General features: G+C 54.3%; 3 protein-coding genes across 10 annotated transcripts in view; 1 reads left to right on the top strand and 2 right to left on the bottom strand.

The window, feature by feature from the left end:
- The first annotated feature begins 26 nt into the window (after nt 1–26).
- PTRH1 (peptidyl-tRNA hydrolase 1 homolog) lies at nt 27–1,997 on the top strand. Its single transcript, XM_008511447.2, has 5 exons — nt 27–296; nt 670–889; nt 1,145–1,244; nt 1,422–1,467; nt 1,569–1,997. Exons 1-5 carry the CDS (start codon nt 27–29, stop codon nt 1,749–1,751), a joined length of 819 nt encoding a protein of 272 aa, XP_008509669.2. The 3' UTR covers nt 1,752–1,997.
- Nucleotides 1,828–8,246, bottom strand: CFAP157 (cilia and flagella associated protein 157). 2 transcript variants are annotated; one of them, XM_070596596.1, is made up of 9 exons: nt 8,001–8,246; nt 5,571–5,842; nt 4,732–4,885; nt 4,022–4,289; nt 3,547–3,677; nt 3,171–3,321; nt 2,632–2,798; nt 2,336–2,501; nt 1,828–2,020 (listed from the first exon to the last, which is right to left on the bottom strand). In XM_070596596.1, exons 1-9 carry the CDS (start codon nt 8,240–8,242, stop codon nt 1,949–1,951), a joined length of 1,623 nt encoding a protein of 540 aa, XP_070452697.1. In that variant the 5' UTR covers nt 8,243–8,246; the 3' UTR covers nt 1,828–1,948. The 2 variants fall into 2 exon arrangements, with proteins under 2 accessions (XP_070452697.1, XP_008509662.2); XM_008511440.2 differs by having other exon boundaries at nt 1,828–2,501; nt 8,001–8,229.
- A 9,025-nt stretch (nt 8,247–17,271) lies between these two features.
- The window catches only part of STXBP1 (syntaxin binding protein 1), a 65,060-nt gene continuing 63,045 nt past the window's right edge, over nt 17,272–19,286 (bottom strand). For all 7 annotated transcript variants that reach the window (XR_011533627.1, XM_070596598.1, XM_070596597.1 and 4 more), the window contains one exon: nt 17,272–19,223. Coding sequence is in view for 3 of the 7 variants with exons in the window: in XM_070596598.1 (XP_070452699.1) it covers nt 19,141–19,223 (83 nt within the window). In the remaining 4 variants the exon portion in view is untranslated. The remainder of the gene's footprint in view (nt 19,224–19,286) is intronic.

Here is a 19,286-nt window from a genome sequence, read left to right as displayed (position 1 = left end):
GGGACACGGTGACGCCACGCCGCGGAATGCGCGGGCACGCAGACACGGCCGCCGCCCTCCACTTCCGCCCCTCAGAAACATGGCGGCCCCGCGGCCCGCCCCGCATTGGACGCCGGCAGCGGCCCCTGCCGGATGACGGCCGCGATTGGCCGCGGGCTGGTGACGTCAGGGGGCGGGCTCCAAGCCGTGAATGGGGCAGCATGCAGCCGCCCGGGCTCCTGCGCGCGGGGCCGTGGCTGAGCCGGGCCATGAGCCGCTGCGGTTTGGAGCCCCGGCCTCCCGGGAAGCGGTGGCTGGTGAGTGGAATGAAGGGCGCGGCGACGCAGGGGCTCCCGGGCCCTAGCTTTAGTTTCCTGTTGTCTCCGAGGCAGTCCCCCCAATTCCTTGTCTCAGTTTTCTTATCTAGAAATGAGTCCAATACTCCGAGGGGCTGCAAACTTCCAGGGACTCTGCTGCTGCACCGGGGCGCCCTGGCTGCCTGGCCCGCGGGCCGCCAGTGTCCACTCAGCCTTCTGGAGTCTCCGGGGTCTCTGCGCCCCGTCTTCGCGCCCCTTCCCCACTCCAGCCCTGCTTTCCGATTCCCTTCCCCTGCTTTGGGTTCCAGGGGGCGCTGTGAGATAGAGGGTGGCGAGAGTTGTCGGGCCTCAGTTTCCTTGGTACCGCCTGCAGGTGGCCGGCCTGGGGAACCCTGGAATGCCCCGCACGCGGCACAGCGTGGGCATGGCGGTGCTGGGGCAGCTGGCACGGCGGCTGGGTGTGGCGGAGAGCTGGGCCCGCGACCGGCGCTGCGCCGCCGACCTCGCTTTGGCCTCGCTGGGGGATGCCCAGCTGGTCCTGCTCCGGCCACGGCGGCTCATGAACGCCAACGGGCGCAGCGTGGCCCGGGCCGGTGAGTGGAGGGCACCAGCGGCGGGCTAGCTGGGAGGGCGCAGGGGCTGGACAGGGGACTCTGGGCTGCGGCACACAGGCTCGCCTCCAGGTGCCTGTGGAGCTCCAGTGGCTGCATGGCCCTGGGTACTTGTGGGAGCCTCAGTTTATATGTGCAGTGGGGTTAATTGTGGGCCCTCCTTATGGGAGCCGTGAGTTGGGACAAGCCGCTCTGGGCAGATGGCAGTAACGAGGGCCACCATTTCCCTGTGCCAAGCGGAGCTGTTCGGGCTGACGGCTGAGGAGGTCTACCTGGTGCATGACGAGCTGGACAAACCCCTGGGGAAACTGGCTCTGAAGCTGGGGGGAAGTGCCAGGTGAGGCTCTGAGCCCATCAGGGTGGGATAGGCAAGCTGGCCTCCCAGCTGGAGTGGGGTAGGGGTGCCGACCCCCGTCTCAGCAGGGAATAGGGTGCTCTGACCACAGCTGGGCTGGGCAGGGTGAAGGGTGCTGACCCAGGGAAGCACTAACTGCCCCTCCCATATCTCTTGAAGGGGCCACAATGGAGTCCGGTCCTGCATCAGCTGCCTCAACTCCAATGTGAGTCTGACCCTCTGTCCTGCACTGGCTCGGGTGGGCCAGCATGGGGCCCCCTGACACTGCTCACCAGTGTTCCCTGGGCCCCTCTGGCTCCTGCATAGGCAATGCCGCGGCTGAGAGTGGGCATCGGGCGCCCCCCGCACCCCGACGCGGTGCAGGCCCACGTGCTGGGCTGCTTCTCCCCCGCCGAGCAGGAGCTGCTGCCTCCTCTGCTGGAGCGCGCTGCTGACCTGCTCCTGGACCACATCCGTGAGCGCAGCCGGGGGCCCTCGTCAGGCCCCTGACACCGGGGGACACAGCTGCCTGCCTGACTGCTGTGCCCACACACCCAGCCACGTCCACAGAGGGGCCACGCCAACCTGTTGTATCCACTTTTTATATAACTCTTCTCTGGGCTGCTCCAGGCCGCCTACGGATTAAAGGAGGGACTGTGGTTGGAACGGTCCATTTCTGGGATGCGGGCTGGCCTTCTCTCTGGGGCTTACTTGGAAGGTAGGAAAACTCCAGGAAGACTAAACTTTTTGAACCTTTTTGGAGAACCAGCGTTGTGGATCTGTAAGATGAAAGATGCCAGTTTGGAAGCTGAGGCCTTCTCTGGGGTTCCCAGCCTACCTCTGCCTGTAGAGGAGGAGAGAGCAAGGTCCAGCAGGCCCCCCTCCCAGGGGATGTTTGGGCACGCCTTAGCCCGCTGAGACCTTGCCACACCTTTTTTGGGCCCATTTTCCAGCTGGGAAAATGGAGGCTTGGAGAGGTCCAGCCACATCTGCAAGGCCACACAGCTGGCAGAGCCGTGCTCTGCACCCAGGGCTGGCTGCCATCTTGCTGTCGCTGGAGCCCTTGGCACACTGTCCTCAGGGCTACTGTGTACCTGGAAGGTTCCCACACGGGTGGTGTGTGAAAGCAGCCTGAGGTCCTCAGTGTTGGGTGGGATGTGGGGCCGTCGAGGCACGAGGCCCAGGTCCCCCGGCTGGTAGGGTGTGATGCCAGATAGCTGCTGCAGCGGAGTCCCCGTGGGTGGCTGGGTGCTGGACTGGCTGTGGGGAGCAGGCTGAGACTCAGACAGGCTCTGAGGAGCCAGATTTCTGGCCCAGGGTGAGCTGAGGACAGCCCTTGGACAAGTCCCATAGCTGCCTCCTCTGAGGTCACACAGGGCCACTCACTCACCTCTCCCTGGGCGGGCTATAGGGCCGGCTCTCCCAGCGGGGGCACACAGCTATCTTGGGGCTCAGGACCACTGCTGAGCTGAGCATGGCCAACAGCTGCTTTAGCATCTCCTTGTGCTGCAGCTGGAACTCGACGTCAAAGTCGCTGTCCTCCTTGTCTGGCTGTATCTGCCGATGGGGGAGGGGGTGGGCCCGTGGGAATCAGGCCATTGTGGCCCCACAACCCACCTGGGAAACTCAACACCAGTGCCCGTTTTCTCAAAGTGTTCACTGCCGTGGTGGGATCCCCATTCTCCAAATGGGAAGACTGAGGCCCGAGGCCTTCCAGGGCCCCAGAGAAGGACCCCGGCTCCTTTGAGACCTTGAAAGGATCATCGAAGTGCAGAATCAGAAAAGGACAGACTTGCCAGGAGTCTTTCAGGGGAAAGATGGGGCATCTAGCCCTGTCCCAGCCTTCTCCAGGTGGCCTGGTGATCTCTGAGCAGTTTCTGTCCTTGGCCCACTCCCCCTGCCCCCTACTTTCACCCACTTCCTGTTCACCTGCAGAATGTTCTGTAGGAAGGACGTGGCCTGGACCAGGGCTGTCGCCAGACTTGCCCGAACCTTCTGCTCTGTGGTCAGCTCGTGCTGTAGCCGTTGTGCCTCGGCCTGCTGCCGCTCCAGCTGCAGGCGCAGCTGGTCTCTCTGGCTCCTGGGCCCGGGGCCGGGACAAGTCAGCCGCCTCCCCACTCTAGGGCGATGGGCCCAGCCATTCCTCTCCAGCCCCTAGGGGCCCTCGGCCTGTTTGACAGACAAGGCCTCCAGGCCCTCCCTCTAGAGTGGGAAAGTCACTGGCCCGTGTCATGTGGCCAAAAAGGGATGGCTCCAGCTTGGCCTCCCAGCCTGCTCCCCGCTCTCACCCCTCTGTGGGCCACACCTCAGGTCCTGGTTGTCCTTCTGCAGCTGCTGGAGGCTCTGCTCCAGTTGGCTCAGCTGGAGGCGCAGCCGCTCGGCCTCCACGGGGCCCTGCTGCTGCTCGCGGCACTTCTCCGTCAGCAGGAGGATGGTCTACGAGTGCGGGCAGCTGGCCGTACCCTGGGCCCACCGTGGGCCCTCAGCCAGCCCGCGCCCCCAGCCACACTCAGCCAGGGTTCGCCCCCTTGTACAGAGGGGCCACATCTCTGGGCGAGAGCTGGGCAGAGCCGCCAGCTACCAGGCTTGGGTTCTACTGTAACCAGTTATGAGGGCTTTAAGCCAAATTAAGCAAACCCAGAGCGGGGCCCAGCACCCCAGAGCCCCCACAAGGAAGGCCCCGTCGCCTCACTCCTGCCCCCCTCGTGACTTAGCTGCAGCGCGAGGCCCTCCCGGCAGGGCCCCTCATGTTCCCCCCAGTGAGGGCCTGGTGGGCACACCTTCTGGTGGCCTCTGCTGTGCTGGGCCATGACCTTCTGGGTGTTCTCCAGCAGCTCCAGCTGTTTGCACAGCTTGTCCTGGGTGCCCTTGAGCTGCTCGTTCTCCTGCAGCAGCTGCATGCCTTGCTGGGATATCTTGGAGAGCTGCAGGGTCACAGTGCTGTTCTCCATGATGGCCCGCTTTGTCGTGTCCCACATCTGGCTGGTGGCCACCTTGCGGAACTCGGTGGCCACCAGGTTCACGCGCTGGATGATCTCCTTCTTCAGTCTAGTCGGGATGGGTAGGAGTAGCGGGGTGTCGGGCGGAGTGGGCACAAGCCGCAGGCACCCGCCTCCTACGTGAGGGTCCCCAGAGCGCCGAGGGCCACCTCTACGCTCCACCCCGCCCCCAGGATGGGCGGGGCTACAGGCAGGGAGCTTTTCACTGTAAACCCTTTGTACTTTTGGAATTTCAAACTATATCAGTGTATTATTACCTATTAAATAAATATAATTTAAGTCACAAAAAGTGTCAAAAGGAGCTTCAGGGGTTCTCCTATTCCAGCGTGAGGACTGGAGCTGGGGAGCTCATTCGTGTTTGCCCACCCTCCATCCGTCAGCCAGGATGCTCAGGAGCAGCAGGCTGGGGAGCCATGAACGAGCGCAGTACCTCCACTAGAAGCCGAGGCGGGGGAGGCCTGAGGACTGGGCCCCAGCACCCGCCTGCCCACCTGTCCTTGTCCAGCACCGACTTCTTCTCCAGGTTGTACACGTAGTCCTTGTACTCGCTCTCCTGCTTCTGCAGCTGGTCCTCCAGGGACACGAACTTCTCCGTGAGCTCCTCTTTCTGCAGGCGGAACTCCTCCAGAGCTGCCAGCTTCCCCCCTGCCCCACCGCAGGGCACAGGCCTGGTGAGGGGCTGCCGCAGGAGGGCAGGGCCCAGGGCGGGCAGCAAGGGCTTTGAGCCACCCCCCCCCCCCCAACGTCCTCCAGGTCCTCCTTTTCTACGCTTCCAACAGGCCCGGCCCCCTGTCCCTACACTTGCCGTGCCCAGTCCTGCCCACGCTTATTGCCTTAGTCTGGAGTGCTCTCTCTCCTCTCCTCCACTAATCTGAAGAAGCTTTGTTCAGGGACCACCTCCTCCGAGAAGCCTCGCTTGACACTCTCCTCTATTCCCCTCTCATGAAAGTGACAGTGGTAACAGCTGCTGAATTTGAACACCTTCTCTGGGCCAGGCACTCAGGCTGTCAGTAAGCCTCAAAACAACTCTTGCTAGCTGGGTAACCTCGGGCAAGACACTTCACTTGCTGGAGGTGCTTCCTCACCTACAAACGTAGGATTGCTGGGAGAGTTAGGGACGACGATGTGTGGGAAGCGGCTCACAGCTGTTATTCAAGGTAGACGCACTATCCCCATTTCCCCGGTGAGAAAACTGAGGGTCGGAGAGATGTGCTTGCCCAAGGCCACAAAGGTAGTGGTAGAGCTAGGATTTGAGCCCAAAGAGCCGGGGCCTTGGATTCCTGCCCCCGGGGCGTGTACCCCCCAGGCTCGCCCGCCAGGGCCCCCTCACCAAGGACGATGTTCTCCGTGGTGAGCTGGTCCTTGGTCTCCTGGAACTCGTGGCGCACCTGGGCGAGCTGCGCCTCGAAGGCATCCTTCTCCATCTCCTTGGCCAGCTGCAGGCTCTGGAGCTGCTCGTTGAGGTCGGCGATCTCATCCACCCGCTGGTTGAGCGTGCGCTTGAGGAAGGTCACGATCTCCTTCTTGTTGTTGGCCAGCTGCTCAAACTCCTGGCGGAACAGCTTCTCCTGCACGGCCAGCTCGTCCCACTTCCGCTGGTACCTGAGGCAGGGGCAGGGCAGAGAGGTCCAGGGGCCGGGCCCGCTTCGCTGGGCCCGCCCAGAGAGGGCCATTCGAGGTTCCTCATGGACGCTGGGAATCCAGCCTCATCTCGCCCTGTGCCCTCTGAGCTGCGCTCACGACCACAGGCAACACCTGTGCTCAGCTTTACGTTCGTTACGCCACTAGAATGTAAGCTCCTGAGGGCAGAGGCCTTTCTGTTATGTTCACAGCTGTGTCCCCGACGCCTAGGACAGTGCCTGGCACATAGTAGGTACTCAGTGTGTATTTGTTGAATCTTCGCAACAGCCCGTAAGGAAGGGGGCCTATGATGATTGTACCCGTTTTACAGATGAGGAAACACAGGCACAGAGGGATGCAGAAACTCCTGGTGAGTAAGTGGCAAAACCAGAACTTGAACCCGAGTCAGTCTGACCCCAAAGTTGAGGCTCTTAACCACAAGCTTACTGCTGCCATCGCCAGCTCTGCACCCTCCCTAACACTTCTGCACTTTGCAGTCCCGAGCCTTCGCACCTGCTGTCTTCCTTACCCTCGTCCACTGAGTGAACCCTTCTCAGTGGGGCCTTCTTGTTCCTGAGCCACGTTTGTGACCCTCTCTTTGGTGCCCTCCTGTAGGTTGGCCCTTGCCCCACTGGGCGGTCAAGACCTGGTCTCATGTCTGTCTTCTCCACTTGGCAGACCCCTCACCTCCTCCATTTCTATATTCTCAGGCCTTGGCAAATAGTAAGTGCCCAACGACTGTCTCCCAAATGCATTTTTCCCAAGTACATTCCATCTGGTGTCTCAGCTTGAGGGAAGCTTGTGAATTTTTAAGAGTGTCACATAATCAATTTACCGGTTTCCAGTGAGATAATTGATAGAAGTTATTTGGAAAGATGTTTTACTGCATAATTTACTCAGCCAACATCTTTTGAATGGCTACTGCATACGGGGCCCTGCAGGGCGCAGGGCTGAATGACCTGCTTGATGGCTGGAGGAAGCAGCCTGGGGTAGGGAAGTCGGAGGGTCACGGCCCCATTCCCGGCACTTCCTCCTCCTGGGGTGACTTCCCCTCCCTGAGCCTCCGTCCCCACCTGTGTAATGGCTATGCGTCAGGCCCTCTCTCTTGGGACCGTTTCAAGGATGCAGTGAAGGCCAGCACAGGACCGCCTGGTGCACACAAAGGACTCCACATTAGCTGTGAGCATCTGCAACAGCATCTGGGGAAGCCTGGCTGCCTACTCGGCACCAAAGGGGTTTGTCTTTTTTTTTTTTTTGAAAAGATTTTTTTTTTTCCTTTTTCTCCCCAAAGCCCCCTGGTACATAGTTGTATATTCTTAGTTGTGGGTCCTTCTAGTTGTGGTATGTGGGATGCCACCTCAGCGTGGCTCAATGAATGGTGCCATGTCTGCGCCCAGGATTCGAACTGACAAAACACTGGGCCGCCTGCAGCGGAGCGCGCGAACTTAACCACTCTGCCACAGGGCCAGCCCCAGGGGTTTGTCTTTTAAGGGTCACCTGAGACTGGGCTAGTGCATCTTAACTGGGAGGAAACTAGTTTTAAAATTGGGCAAGTGAACGCGTCTCGGAAGTTAGGGAATCCCCTGCCACATACCACCACCCAGGTCACACAGTCGTGAGGCCATAACCCTCCTCATTTACATTTGGGGAAACTGAGGCCCGGCCAGGGGAAACAACTGGGTTTAGCAGCTGGGTACCACAGCGCAGGGAATCAGGGCCCAGGCACTCGGTCCAGGGTGGGGCGGGTGGAAGGAGGGATGTATGTCCATGCACCTGCCAGGGGGCCGCCATTTCCAGTTCATCCCCATTTGAACTCTGCCCTTTTATAAAGTGTATGATCCCACAGAGCAGGAGGGAGGCAGGGGGAGGGGGTGCTTGCCTGGGATGGAGTTGCCAGTTAGCATTGGGACCCCAGGACTCTGGGAGCAGAGCTGGGGTCAGGAAATGCATTTTCCCTCAAATCGAGAAGGCTTTCAATGTTACCTATAAGGAAACTGAGGCTGGGCGTAGAGGTGGCGTCTGGACATCCTAGGGTGGGGCCAGGACAGAGGCCTGGGACCCCCTGGCTGAGCCTGCACAGCGGCCAGCTCAGAACAGGGCTTCTGACCCACAGGACCAGCCTCCCTGCCGGCCCACCCACCGGGCCAGCCTGTCCTCCAGGTCTCGGATCTGGATGTGGTAGAATTCCCGGATCTCCTCGCCCACAGGCATTTCCATGGGCTTGTTGGCCACGCCGGCATCCTTCTTGTTCCCTTTCTTCTTCTTGACCTCGAACTCCTTGGCCGCCTTGCCTGCCTTTTTTTTGGGAGCCATGGCTGGTGGCAACCACTGCTCCAGCTCCCCTTTAAGAGGCCAGGTGGTTGCTAAGGAAGTTGGTCTCATACATAGCAACGAACAGAGGGAGTGAGGCAGGGCTTAAAGGGACCCAGCCCTTTTCCCCAGTGGGGCTGGGCATCTGCGACCAGTCTCCCCCTCTAAGGCCTAAGGCCGGCAGCACCTCCTTGGTCCTGGGCCCGGTGTCCCAGGCCATGGCATCTCAGAGACCAGGATACCAGGCTCTCCAGGCACTCTTTTGGGCTCTGGGGAGCCCCTCTTTCCCTGGAAATAAGGGGCCTGGGACTATCAGAGTGGGAGGAGCCCTAGAAACCACCACCCTGGCCCTTTGGGCTAGTCGGGGGTCGGGGGCTTCTCCAGCGCCCCCCAGGACTAAAGGAAGCCGGTCACGGGGCCCGAGGCCAAGGAGCCCCTCCCCTGAAGCTGTGAGACCAGTTTGTTGATTCTTTGGTGGTGCGGCTACACAGCATGATCATTCTCTCGGGTCACCCAAAGCAGGGTGGCGGGGCTGTATTGTAAGAAATGGAATTTGATATCAGAGGCTCCCGTGCTGGGCTCCCCCGACCTTCCTCTCCAGAGCCTGGCCCAGTTTTCCACAAGGTTCGGTGGACAAGCTGCATCTGTCCCATGCTGACCCCTGTGGACAAAGACCTCTCTGTCCCCTTGGCCTGGGGTAGCAGCATCTTGCGGGGGGAGGCAGGCGAAGTCTTGCCCTTCTCCAGAGCCACCTCCTCAGGGAGCCTCCATGCCACCGTGCCCCATCCACTGAGACCTGAGGCGTTTTAACTTCTGTAGCCACTTAATAAGTCAGGGTTGTGGGGAGCCACCACTGGGAACAGGGACAGCAAGGAGCCGGGTCCTTTAGCCCGTCCCTCTGTCCCCCTGTGCTGGTGTGGGTGCCATGGGTCCAAGGTCCTGTTCAGCTCCTGGCATCCCAGGCAATGGGGGTTGTGCCCTGCAGGAGGCGAGGGGACATCTCTCCTGTCCTTTCTGGGTCTCTTGTCATCAGCAAGGAGCTCCTTGCAGAGCCCCCTCCAGAAGCATCTAGGCGAGGGGTTTCATCCTGCTCCGTGACTTGAGGAGCAGGTCAGGGCATTTTATTGGGTTTTGTTCTTTGGTCCTACAGAATTGGAACACTTGACCACGTGTCAGACGGTCCCTGAGCTTCAGACCAAACATGGCCCTGACAATGATGAAGCTGCTGACTGGAATGGCCTCTGCTCTGTCACACAGGATTCCCGGGGGTGTCTTCCGTGTGGGCCGGGCTTGTCTGGTCTTGGCTGGGCTCACTATGTGTCCTGCCATCAGCTGGGGCCCAGCTGGTCACTCCCAGGCCTCGTGCAGCTGGCTGTTGGCAGGTGCAATGGAGAGATGCCTCTCGTCACCAGGCTAGCCCAGCTTGTTAAGATGGTGACTGAGAGTCGTAAAGGCATGAGAGCCGAAGTGGCTGGGCCTGTTGAGGTCCAGGCCTGGATCTGCACAAGCTTGGTCCTGCCACATTCCACTGGGCAAAGCAAGTCACAGGCAGCCCAGAGGAAAGGGGAGGAGCCGCAGGGCACAGCGGCCACTGTCACAATCTATCCCAATCTTGATCTTGTCTTTGCTTTCAGCTCTGGAAAGGGTTTCTTCAGGTTTCATTCCGGGATTTGGTGTAGTTTTAAAATACGGCTTAACACAGAGCATGATATTTTGGCTCTGGAGTCAGGGTCAGGCCACTTGCATCCTGAAGGTAGATCGCATGAACCAGCCCCTTGATAGCAGAGAAGTGGCATGCTCAGTGGCATGAAGAAAAGTTCTCAGGCTTGTGGCCCTTGCACTTCCACATGGAGATGAGCAGTCCTAGTGCCACCTCCAGCAAGCTGGAGAAAGTGAAACAGCCAGGGGTTGCAACTTGACTGCGGTCACAAGTTTCAGCACTGCATGAAGATCAGAAGGCAAACTGTGCACCGCCAACTGGGGACACCGGCGAGGAGCGTGGTGGCCTCCTTCATTCACATGGCCAGACCCCCCCCACTCGCCGCTCCCAGAAACTGGGCTCTCTCGGCACTGCTCCCAGTGGCCCCTTGGCTCACAAAGGAGGTATCAGCTAACTGGAAAACCATTTCTTTTTCTTTCTTTTTTATTTTTTTGAGGAAAATTAGCCCTGAGCCAATACTTCTCTTTTTGCTGAAGAAGACTGGCCCTGAGCTAACATCCGTGCCCATCTTCCTCTACTTGATATGTGGGACGCCTACCTCAACATGGCTTGCCAAGCAGTGCCACATCCGCACCCGGGATCCGAACGAGCAAACCCTGGGCCGCCGAAGCAGCGGAACGTGCACACTTAACCACAGCGCCACCGGGCCGGCCCCTGGAAAACCATTTCTGAGTATGGGGTTTTGTCTTTGGGCAGCTACAACAAAATGCCACAGACTGGGTGGCTTATAAACAGACATTTATTTCTCATAGTTCTGGAGGCTGGAAGTCTGCGATCAGGGTCCCAGCCTGGTCAGGGGAGGGCTCTCTTCTGGCTGCAGATTTCTTGTTGAATCCTCATACGGCAGAAGGGGCTAGGGAGCTCGTGGGGTCTCTTTTATAAAGAGCACTAATCCCATTCATGAAGGCTCTGCCCTCAGGATCCAGGCACCTCCCAAAGGCCCCACCCAGTGCCATCACCTTGGGTGTTAGGTTTTCAAGATATGAATTTTGAGAGGATACATTTAATTTCTGGTAGATTTTTAAAAATTTATTTTTATTTTAAACTGTGACAGAATATAAAATTTACCATCCTAACTATTTTTAAGTGTGCAGTTTTGTGGCCTTAAGTGCATTCACATTGTTGTGCAACCATCACCACCACCCATCTTGAGAACTCTTCTCATCTTGTAAAATTAAAACTCTACCCATTAGTGAGGCCGGCCCGGTGGCGCAGTGGTTAAGTGCGCACATTACGATTCTCGGCGGCCTGGGGTTCACCAGTTTGGATCCTGGGTGCAGATATGGCACCGCTTGGCAAGCCATGCTGTGGTAGGCATCCCACTATAAAGTAGAGGAAGATGGGCATGGATGTTAGCTCAGGGCCAGTCTTCCTCAGCAAAAAGCAGAGGATTGGCAGTAGTTAGCTCAGGGCTAATCTTCCTCAAAAAAAAAAAAAGAAAGGAAAAACTCTACTCATTAATCACTGACTGACTCCCCTTTCCCCTCTACCCAGCCCTTGGCCACCATCATTCTACTTTCTTTTTTTTTTTTTAAAGATCAGCACCTGAGCTGACAACTGTTGCCAATCTTTTTTTTTTTTTTTTTCTGCTTTATCTCCGCAAATCCCCCCGGTACATAGTTGTATATCTTAGTTGCACATCCTTCTAGTTGTGTCATCTGGGACAACACCTCAACGTGGCCTGACGAGCAGTGCCATGTCCGCACCCAGGATCCGAACCGGTGAAACCCTGGGCCGCCGCAGCAGAGCGTGCAGACTTAACCACTTGGCCACAGGGCCGGCCTCTCATTCTACTTTCTGTCTCTATGAATTTGACTACTCTTGGAAACTCGTATGAGTTTTATTTATTTATTTAAAGATTTTATTTTTCCTTTTTCTCCCCAAAGCTCCCTGGTACATAGTTGTATATTTTTCGTCGTGGGTCCTTCTAGTTGTGGCATGTGGGATGCCACCGCAGCATGGCTTGATGAGCGGTGCCATGTCCGTGCCCAGGATCTGAACCAGCAAAACCCTCGGCTGTTGAAGCAGTGTGTGCAAACTTAACCACATGGCCACAGGGCCGGCCCCTGAGTTTTTTTGATAGTAGTCACCTTAATGGGTGTGAGGTGGTATCACACCGTGGTTCTGATTTACATTTCCCTAATGATTAGTCAAGTCGAGCATCTTTTCATGTGCTTATTGGCCATTTGTATATTTTCTATGGAGAAACATCTATTCAAGTCCTTTGCCCATTTTTGATTTGAGTTTTTGTTGTTGTTGAGTTGTAGGAGGTCTTTATATATTCTGGATATTAACCCCTTATCAGATACATGATTTGCAAATATTTTTTCCCCATTCCATGGGCTGTCTTTTCACTCTGTTGATTGTGTGTTCTTTGATATACAGAAATTTTCAATTTTGATGTAGTCCAATTTATCTCTTTTTTCCTTTGTTGCCTGTGCTTTTGGTGTCGCCTGGGCATGGGATTTTAATGATAAAGAGAACAAGCTTGATCTGAGCACTTCTCCTTGACAAAGAGGCAGCCCTCCTTCCAAGAGGGGACCAAACTCCGCTCAGCACTGTTTGAGTCAGTTGAAAAGGGAAGCATGAGTGTTGACAACTGTTCTTCCAAATCATTTTCCACTTTCTATGTGTGTGTGTGTGTTTATTTTATTGAGGTCACACTGGTTTATAACATTATATAAATTTCAGGTGTATATTATGTTTCGACTTCTGTATCGTGTTCACCACCAGAAGTCTAGTTTCCGTCTGTCACCATACACACGTGCCCATTTACCCCTTTCGCCCTCCCCCACCCCCTTCCACTCTGATAACCACCAATCTGTTCTCCGTATCTATGTGTTTATTTATCTTCCGCATATGGCTGAAGTCATATGGTAACTGTCCTTCTGCAGTTGATTACTTCCCTTAGGTGAAACAAAAGGCAAAGATATACAAAGCTTTGAGTGAGGTGACAGACAGACAGAATCAGAAAATTGAAACTCTATATCAGAATAGGTTAGTAAACAATTATAACATAAAGGCTAAAGGAGAAGAAAGCATCAAAGATAGCTATAACCATTTCATGGTAACAAACTCGTAATGTAAAAAAGGATCATTTGTGACAACAAAAACAGAAAGGGAAGAGGAAAAGGATGGAACCTGCATAGACAAATGGAGATAAGATGCTATCAACAGAAAAAGGACTATCTCATCTATGAGACCTTTTATACAAACCTCATGGCAACCATATAACAAAAAATCAGAGCAGAGTGACACACACACACACACACACACACACACACATAAGGAAACTAAGAAAAACATCTCAGAAAACCACCAAACTGAAATGGCAGACAGAAATACAAGGATAAAGAAACAATGGAAATATAGAACAACCAGGAAAAAAAGATAAAATGGCAATATTAAGCCCTTGTATATCAATAATCACTTTAAATATAAATGGATTGAATTCACCAATCAAAAGACATAGAGTAGCTGGATGGATTAAAAAATAAGACCCAAGGGGGTGGCCCAGGGGCATAGGGGTTAAGTTCACACACTCTGCTTCAGCTGCCCAGGGTTCGCAGGTTTGGACCCTGGACACGGACCTACCCATCGCTCATCAAACCATGCTGTGGCAGCATCCCATATACAAAATAGAGGAAGATTGGCACAGATGTTAGTTCAGGGACAATCTTCCTCAAAAAACATAAAATAGAATAAGACCCAACAATATGCTGCCTCCAGGAGACCCATCTCAGCTCTAAAGAAAAACAGGCTCAGAGTGAAGGGATGGAAGACAATACTCCAAGCAAATGGCAAACAAAAGAAAGTGGGTACAGCTATACTCACATCAGACAATATAGATTTCAAGCCAAAAAAGGTAACAGGAGACAAAGACGAACATTACATAATGATAAAAGGACATTCCACCAAGATGACATAACACTTATGAATATATACACACCTAACACAGGCGCACCAAAGTATATAAAGCAACTATTAACAGATCTAAAGGGAGAAATTGACAGTAACATGCTAACAGTAGGGGACTTTAACACTGCACTTCCTAAAGGACAGCTTCCACCAGGCAACAGTGTCATTTGCTCAAAGGATGCTGGAGGTCAACAGTGGCTGGTTTTTACAAGCTTCTTGGCAACATTGTATCTGGTGCCACTTTTTTTTTTCTTTTTTTGAGGAAGATTAGCCCTCAGCTAACTACTGCCAATCTTCCTCTTTTTGCTGAGGAAGACTGGCCCTGAGCCAACATCCATGCCCATCTTCCTCTATTTTATAGGTGGGATGCCTACCACAGCATGGCTTTTTGCCAAGCGGTGCCATGTCCGCACCCGGGATCCGAACCTGCGAACCCCGGGCCGCCATGAAGCGGAATGCTCGAACTTAACCGCTGCGCCACCGGGCCAGCCCCTAGTGCCACTTTTTATTCCAAGGAGTGTAACTCCGATTGCTGTCTCTGTAGTTTGGGTTTCTTCCCCCGCTTTAGGGATGGAATTAATTGGTTTCACTCTAGAATGTGTTGTCATTGGTGTGGGGAAATTTGCTTGGCTCATGGACGAGGTCACTGTGCTTCATTTGAAGTTGACTGATACATCTCAGTGTGTCACCCACTCCTTGACAATGTACCTTCATAACAGGGAAGGCACGGGGGACCAGGGAGGGGTACCTTCCTGGCCCAGAAAATCCAATTTTTATCGTTCTACGTTTTATTTCCTCTCTTCTTCTTTTTTTGGTTGCTTGTGTGAAATCATCATTCCCGAAGAGTCATTAGTTTCCGCCCAAACAGACGCACATTCCATATTCACACCAGGATCCTGTCGTCTATTATATTGATAATGTTTTTCTGATAGTGGAGAACCCGGGCTCTGGCAGCAGACTGCTGTGTTTCAGTCTAGGCTCTGCCATGTGCCAGCCTGGGACCTTGGCCAAGTTACTCTGTCTTTGTGGCTCTGTTTCCCCATCTTTAAGTAGGGTTAATAATAACATCTAATTCCTAAAGTTGTTGAGAAAATTCAGCAAGATACATGTAAAGCACTCATGCCTGGTACATCATAAATGCTCAATATATATTAACTACAATTACAATTATTATCTATATATATTTGATTCAATGAAGCACTTTCAAGCCACTGCTTCATTTTGTGACTGGGGACACGGGGCTTCACCATAACATCCTCTCCTCATGGGTAGCCACTCTCCTGACTTGGGTATTTATCATTCTCGTTCACGTTTTTACACATTTACAACATATGTACCATAAGCACTAAACAGTGGCTTTATGAGGGGTTTTTTTTTAAAGATTTTATCTTTTTCCTTTTTCTCCCCAAAGCCCCCCAGCACATAGTTGTATATTCTTTGTTGTGGGTCCTTCTGGTTGTGGCATGTGGGACGCTGCCTCAGCGTGGTTTGATGAGCAGTGCCATGTCCGCGCCCAGGATTCGAACCAATGAAACACTGGGCCGCCTGCAGCAGAGTGCGTGAACTTAACCACTCGGCCACGGGGCCAGCCCCCCTTTATGAGGTTTTAAAACTTTACATAAATGCATCATTCTGTATGTATCCTTCTGTAAGTTGCTCTTTTCATTCAACATTATGTTTTTGAGATTTATGCTTGTTGACATGTGTTGGTCATGCATTTTTAACTGCCTTAGACCAGTCACTGGGGAGATGAACATCGATTTATCCACTCTCTAGTTCACAGACATTTGGTTTTTTTTTTAATGTGTGAGCACAATTGTTCTTTGTTCCTCAGACGTGATTGGGAATCGTCGTCATCACCATCAACATGATCGAGTGCTTCCTGTCCTTATGTGGACCAGCTCAGCATCACTACTCCACTCCTTGACAGAGTCCCTCATCAGGGTCCTGTAGAACGAAGCCAAGTGTGGATTTGACCCAGGCCTGCCTGATGCTGAGGTCTGTGCTCCTGGTCACTCTGCCTCCCAGGAATGAATGCCTGGTGTCACACCGAGGTGAGTGTCCAGGCCCTCCCGCAGGGTCTGGCTGAGACCCCCCAGCCTGGACCTGGGCCCGGAAAGAGAGTGACCGGCTGCAGCTCACAGACCTGTCTTGGTGTAGGATTGCCATTGTTGGTCCAATCCTGCATGCTCTGGTTTGTTTCAGAGGCCCCTGCCCCTCCCAGAATATGTAACACCATCGGAGACTTGGAGGAACAGCCTGCAGGCTCCATCTGTGCTGAGTAACAGGCGAACCGGGACTTCTGCCAGGAGCATAACGAGGGCCAGGCTCGTGTGCCTTGGGTGGTGGTGAGGGGGTGGAGCAGAGAGAGGTGCCAGAGGGGTCAAGGGATGTCAGGGACAATCAGGGAGAGACTAGCGAGCCATTGCTGTGGGCCTGGAGGATCCAGGTGGCCCTGGGAAGAAGGAGCAAATGGTATTTACTTTGCTGTAATGTAACTCAGCTTAGAACAATTTAGAATTTAAAAATTCTGGTCTCAGATCTCATTCCAAGGTGTGCTGGTTACTGGTGAAGGAACTACTGATCTAAGACGACGAGCGTCCGATGCTCCTCGGCTGGAGCGAGCTCTGTGAATGGCGGCATCTCTGAGCTTCAGCTTCCTCATCTGTCAAATGGGGAGGGGACCCACCCAACAAACAAGGGACTTGAGGGGCCTGACTGTCACCATTATCTCCCTGAAGGCAAAGCTCACCAGACAACAGTTGGGTTGTGGAGGTGCCTTGATTGTCAGATTGCCTAACGCCATAAAGCAGGTGGGGATTTGAAGGAGAGTGTGACTGCGGGCAAAAGAGTAGAAGCAGAAGCTCCTCTAAAGAGCCCCACTCCCCTGGGCCCAGTATTTGAGCAGGTTGTCAGTGTGACCCCAACCTAACTTAAGGGTCTACTCCCCAGGCTGGGCCAAACCCATCGCAGTCTCCCCAGGTCACAAACAGGCTTCAAGACCAGCAGGACACGCAGCAGTGTCTGATCTGGAAAGAAGTTCATTAGAAGGCTGGATGGTGTGGCAGCAGGGACAGAGGAGAGCAGTGACACTGATCAAGTGACCTGACGGCATGTCCTACAGGCACTGTCACCACAGGCTCCAGAGGGAGCATCCTCAGAGACAGCCCTGCAGGCTCTGCGGCAGAGAGAATTCTAGATTGAGAGATATAGGACGATGGAGGAATTGTCTCATCTGCGAGCAGTGCCCCGTCACTGCTGGGGGCCCCAGACAAGGTCCACGGGTTGTCCCCAAATGTGAGACAGCCACAGATCCTAAAGCGAGTTAACGGTGACCTGGATCCAGAAGACTCTAGGCCACGGCCGGGATGCTGGCCTCCTCTGCTGCGGACCCGTGCAGGAGGCTTTCTCCTTCCACTCCCCGAAGGGACACCAGGCCAGGACGCACCGGGGACACAGTGAGTGGGCGCTGATTTATTCGTTTATTTGACTCAAGTGCTTTAGTACAGAACGGTACAGAGATGGTACATGTTTGTGCTTCAATACTTTCCAACACTGAGATTCTGATCATTTCAAGGTAAACAAGTTTCAAGACAGACTAGTTTTAAAATATCCTTTTGATAAATTATTTTTATATAAATAACAGAGAAAGGAAAACCAACATGTTCGACAAACAAGGTCCTGAAGCGTGAGCATTGTTTGGTCAAGGGGAGGGGACAGGACGAGCAGGAACAGTAAGAAAGAAAGCAATGCCAGTGCCTACAGTTCTGCCCTAAGGAAATCAGGCATCATAAGGAGGAGCGGGAGCCAGACCAGGAAACTCATCTGAGCGCAAAGGGGGGATTTCAGAGCCTGGAGAAGAGAACAGCACGATGCACCTAACGTGCGGGCAAGGAACGCACTCTGAAAGGAAAGCGGCCGCGAGAACTAGCGAACACCATGTCGGCAACGACACCACGAGACAGGAACACACACACACACACACACGGTCTGCAGGAGTCGAAGGGAGGCGGGGGGCTGGGCGGGGGACGTTTTTGTGACTTCCACTGTCATTATATTTCATGACACCCCTCAGCAGAGCAAACGGTGCGCTCACTACCGGAGAACAGAGGACTGCTGAGTCGGAGGATGACGAGCCATCCTCCCTTCGTTTGCTTCCGAGATTTTTGCATTAGAGCTAAGTTTTATACAGCTAAGTTTTTATACAGAGAATAAAAGGATCATTTTCTCTTACAAGCATGATGACATATGACCGCACACTACAAAAAATAAAGTATTACGGAGTATCTTAACCGGAGGACAGTCTGAGTGGGCACAGGGTCTGTACAAACCCAAGGCGCACCCCCCCGGGCAGTGGGAAGTCCTGGGGCGCGGGCGCTCTCTCCTGCAAAGGGCCCTCTGACCGGGAGCCTGCAGAGCCCATTCTGTCCTGGTCCTTTCCTGACCCCTGAGCTCTACCCAGGCGGACTCCACTAAGAAAGGGGAGCGGTGTTGGGGGTGATGCCTGGGGCAGGAAGGCGTCCAGCCAAAAGGATCAGGCCTGACTACTTCTCCAGGAGATGAGGGCCTCTGGGGGATGCCTGCTCCTTATTTGTCTGGGACTCAGACTGCAGAACGCCTTCCCTCAGGGTCACAGTGCGGTGGACGTGGGCCAGGGCACCCAGCCTGACTTCACGTGGACACCCCCCGCCCCCACCCACAGCCCCGGGGGAATGAGCCACTGAGGAAAGCAAAGAGGCTGGTTCCAGCTCAAACCTCACGAGGTGTCACCTGATCTTCACTGCCAAGCTTCTCGGGATGAGAGCAGACGCTGAGGGGTAAGAACTGGAGTGGAGACGACAGATTAATCCTCCGCTTGAAATACTCCAAGGACAAACATCTCTATGATTCCCACAAGAACAGGAACAACCCAAAACAGGTTTTTAAAAATACCCAGACGTCTACCTTCCCATACTCAAGCAATTTGCACATGTCGCACTGGGTTATGTACAAGGTCACGGGATCCTAACTAACGGGGAGCAGGTGTCCATTCATTCGAGACAGTTCCAAAGCTTCTCCAGCAGTGTGTCCCTCGCACATGAACTCCTTCTCTTAGGATACACATAGAAGATACTCTTTTAAAAAAACACAATGCATTATTTTCTTCTGTGTCAAACGAGAAGAGGGCATCAATAAACACAAGAATGCAGCGGCGACAGTGCCGGCCCGGGCGTGCAGAGCCGGGGGAGCTGTTGGGGGGAGAGGGCCAGCAAAGTAACCGTGGCGGTCAGCAGCAGGGGCCGAGGTGCTCGGTGGGAGGAGGGGTCACTTTTTGGAGGGGTGGCTTATTTTTTTAACTGCTTATTTCTTCATCTGTTTTATTCAGTTTCTTCAGCGTGTCCAGCAGTTTCTGTGGGGTAAGAATGTGCGTGGATCCTGGGGGAGGCAGAAAAGACGGTGAGCTTGCCTGCTGCAGTTTCAAACACTTTTCCTTTCCTG

Source organism: Equus przewalskii, chromosome 26 (assembly GCF_037783145.1).
Source record: "Equus przewalskii isolate Varuska chromosome 26, EquPr2, whole genome shotgun sequence".
Lineage (NCBI taxonomy): Eukaryota > Metazoa > Chordata > Mammalia > Perissodactyla > Equidae > Equus > Equus przewalskii.
The sequence above is the reverse complement of the archived record's forward strand: the minus strand, read 5'-3'. Positions and strand labels throughout refer to the sequence as shown.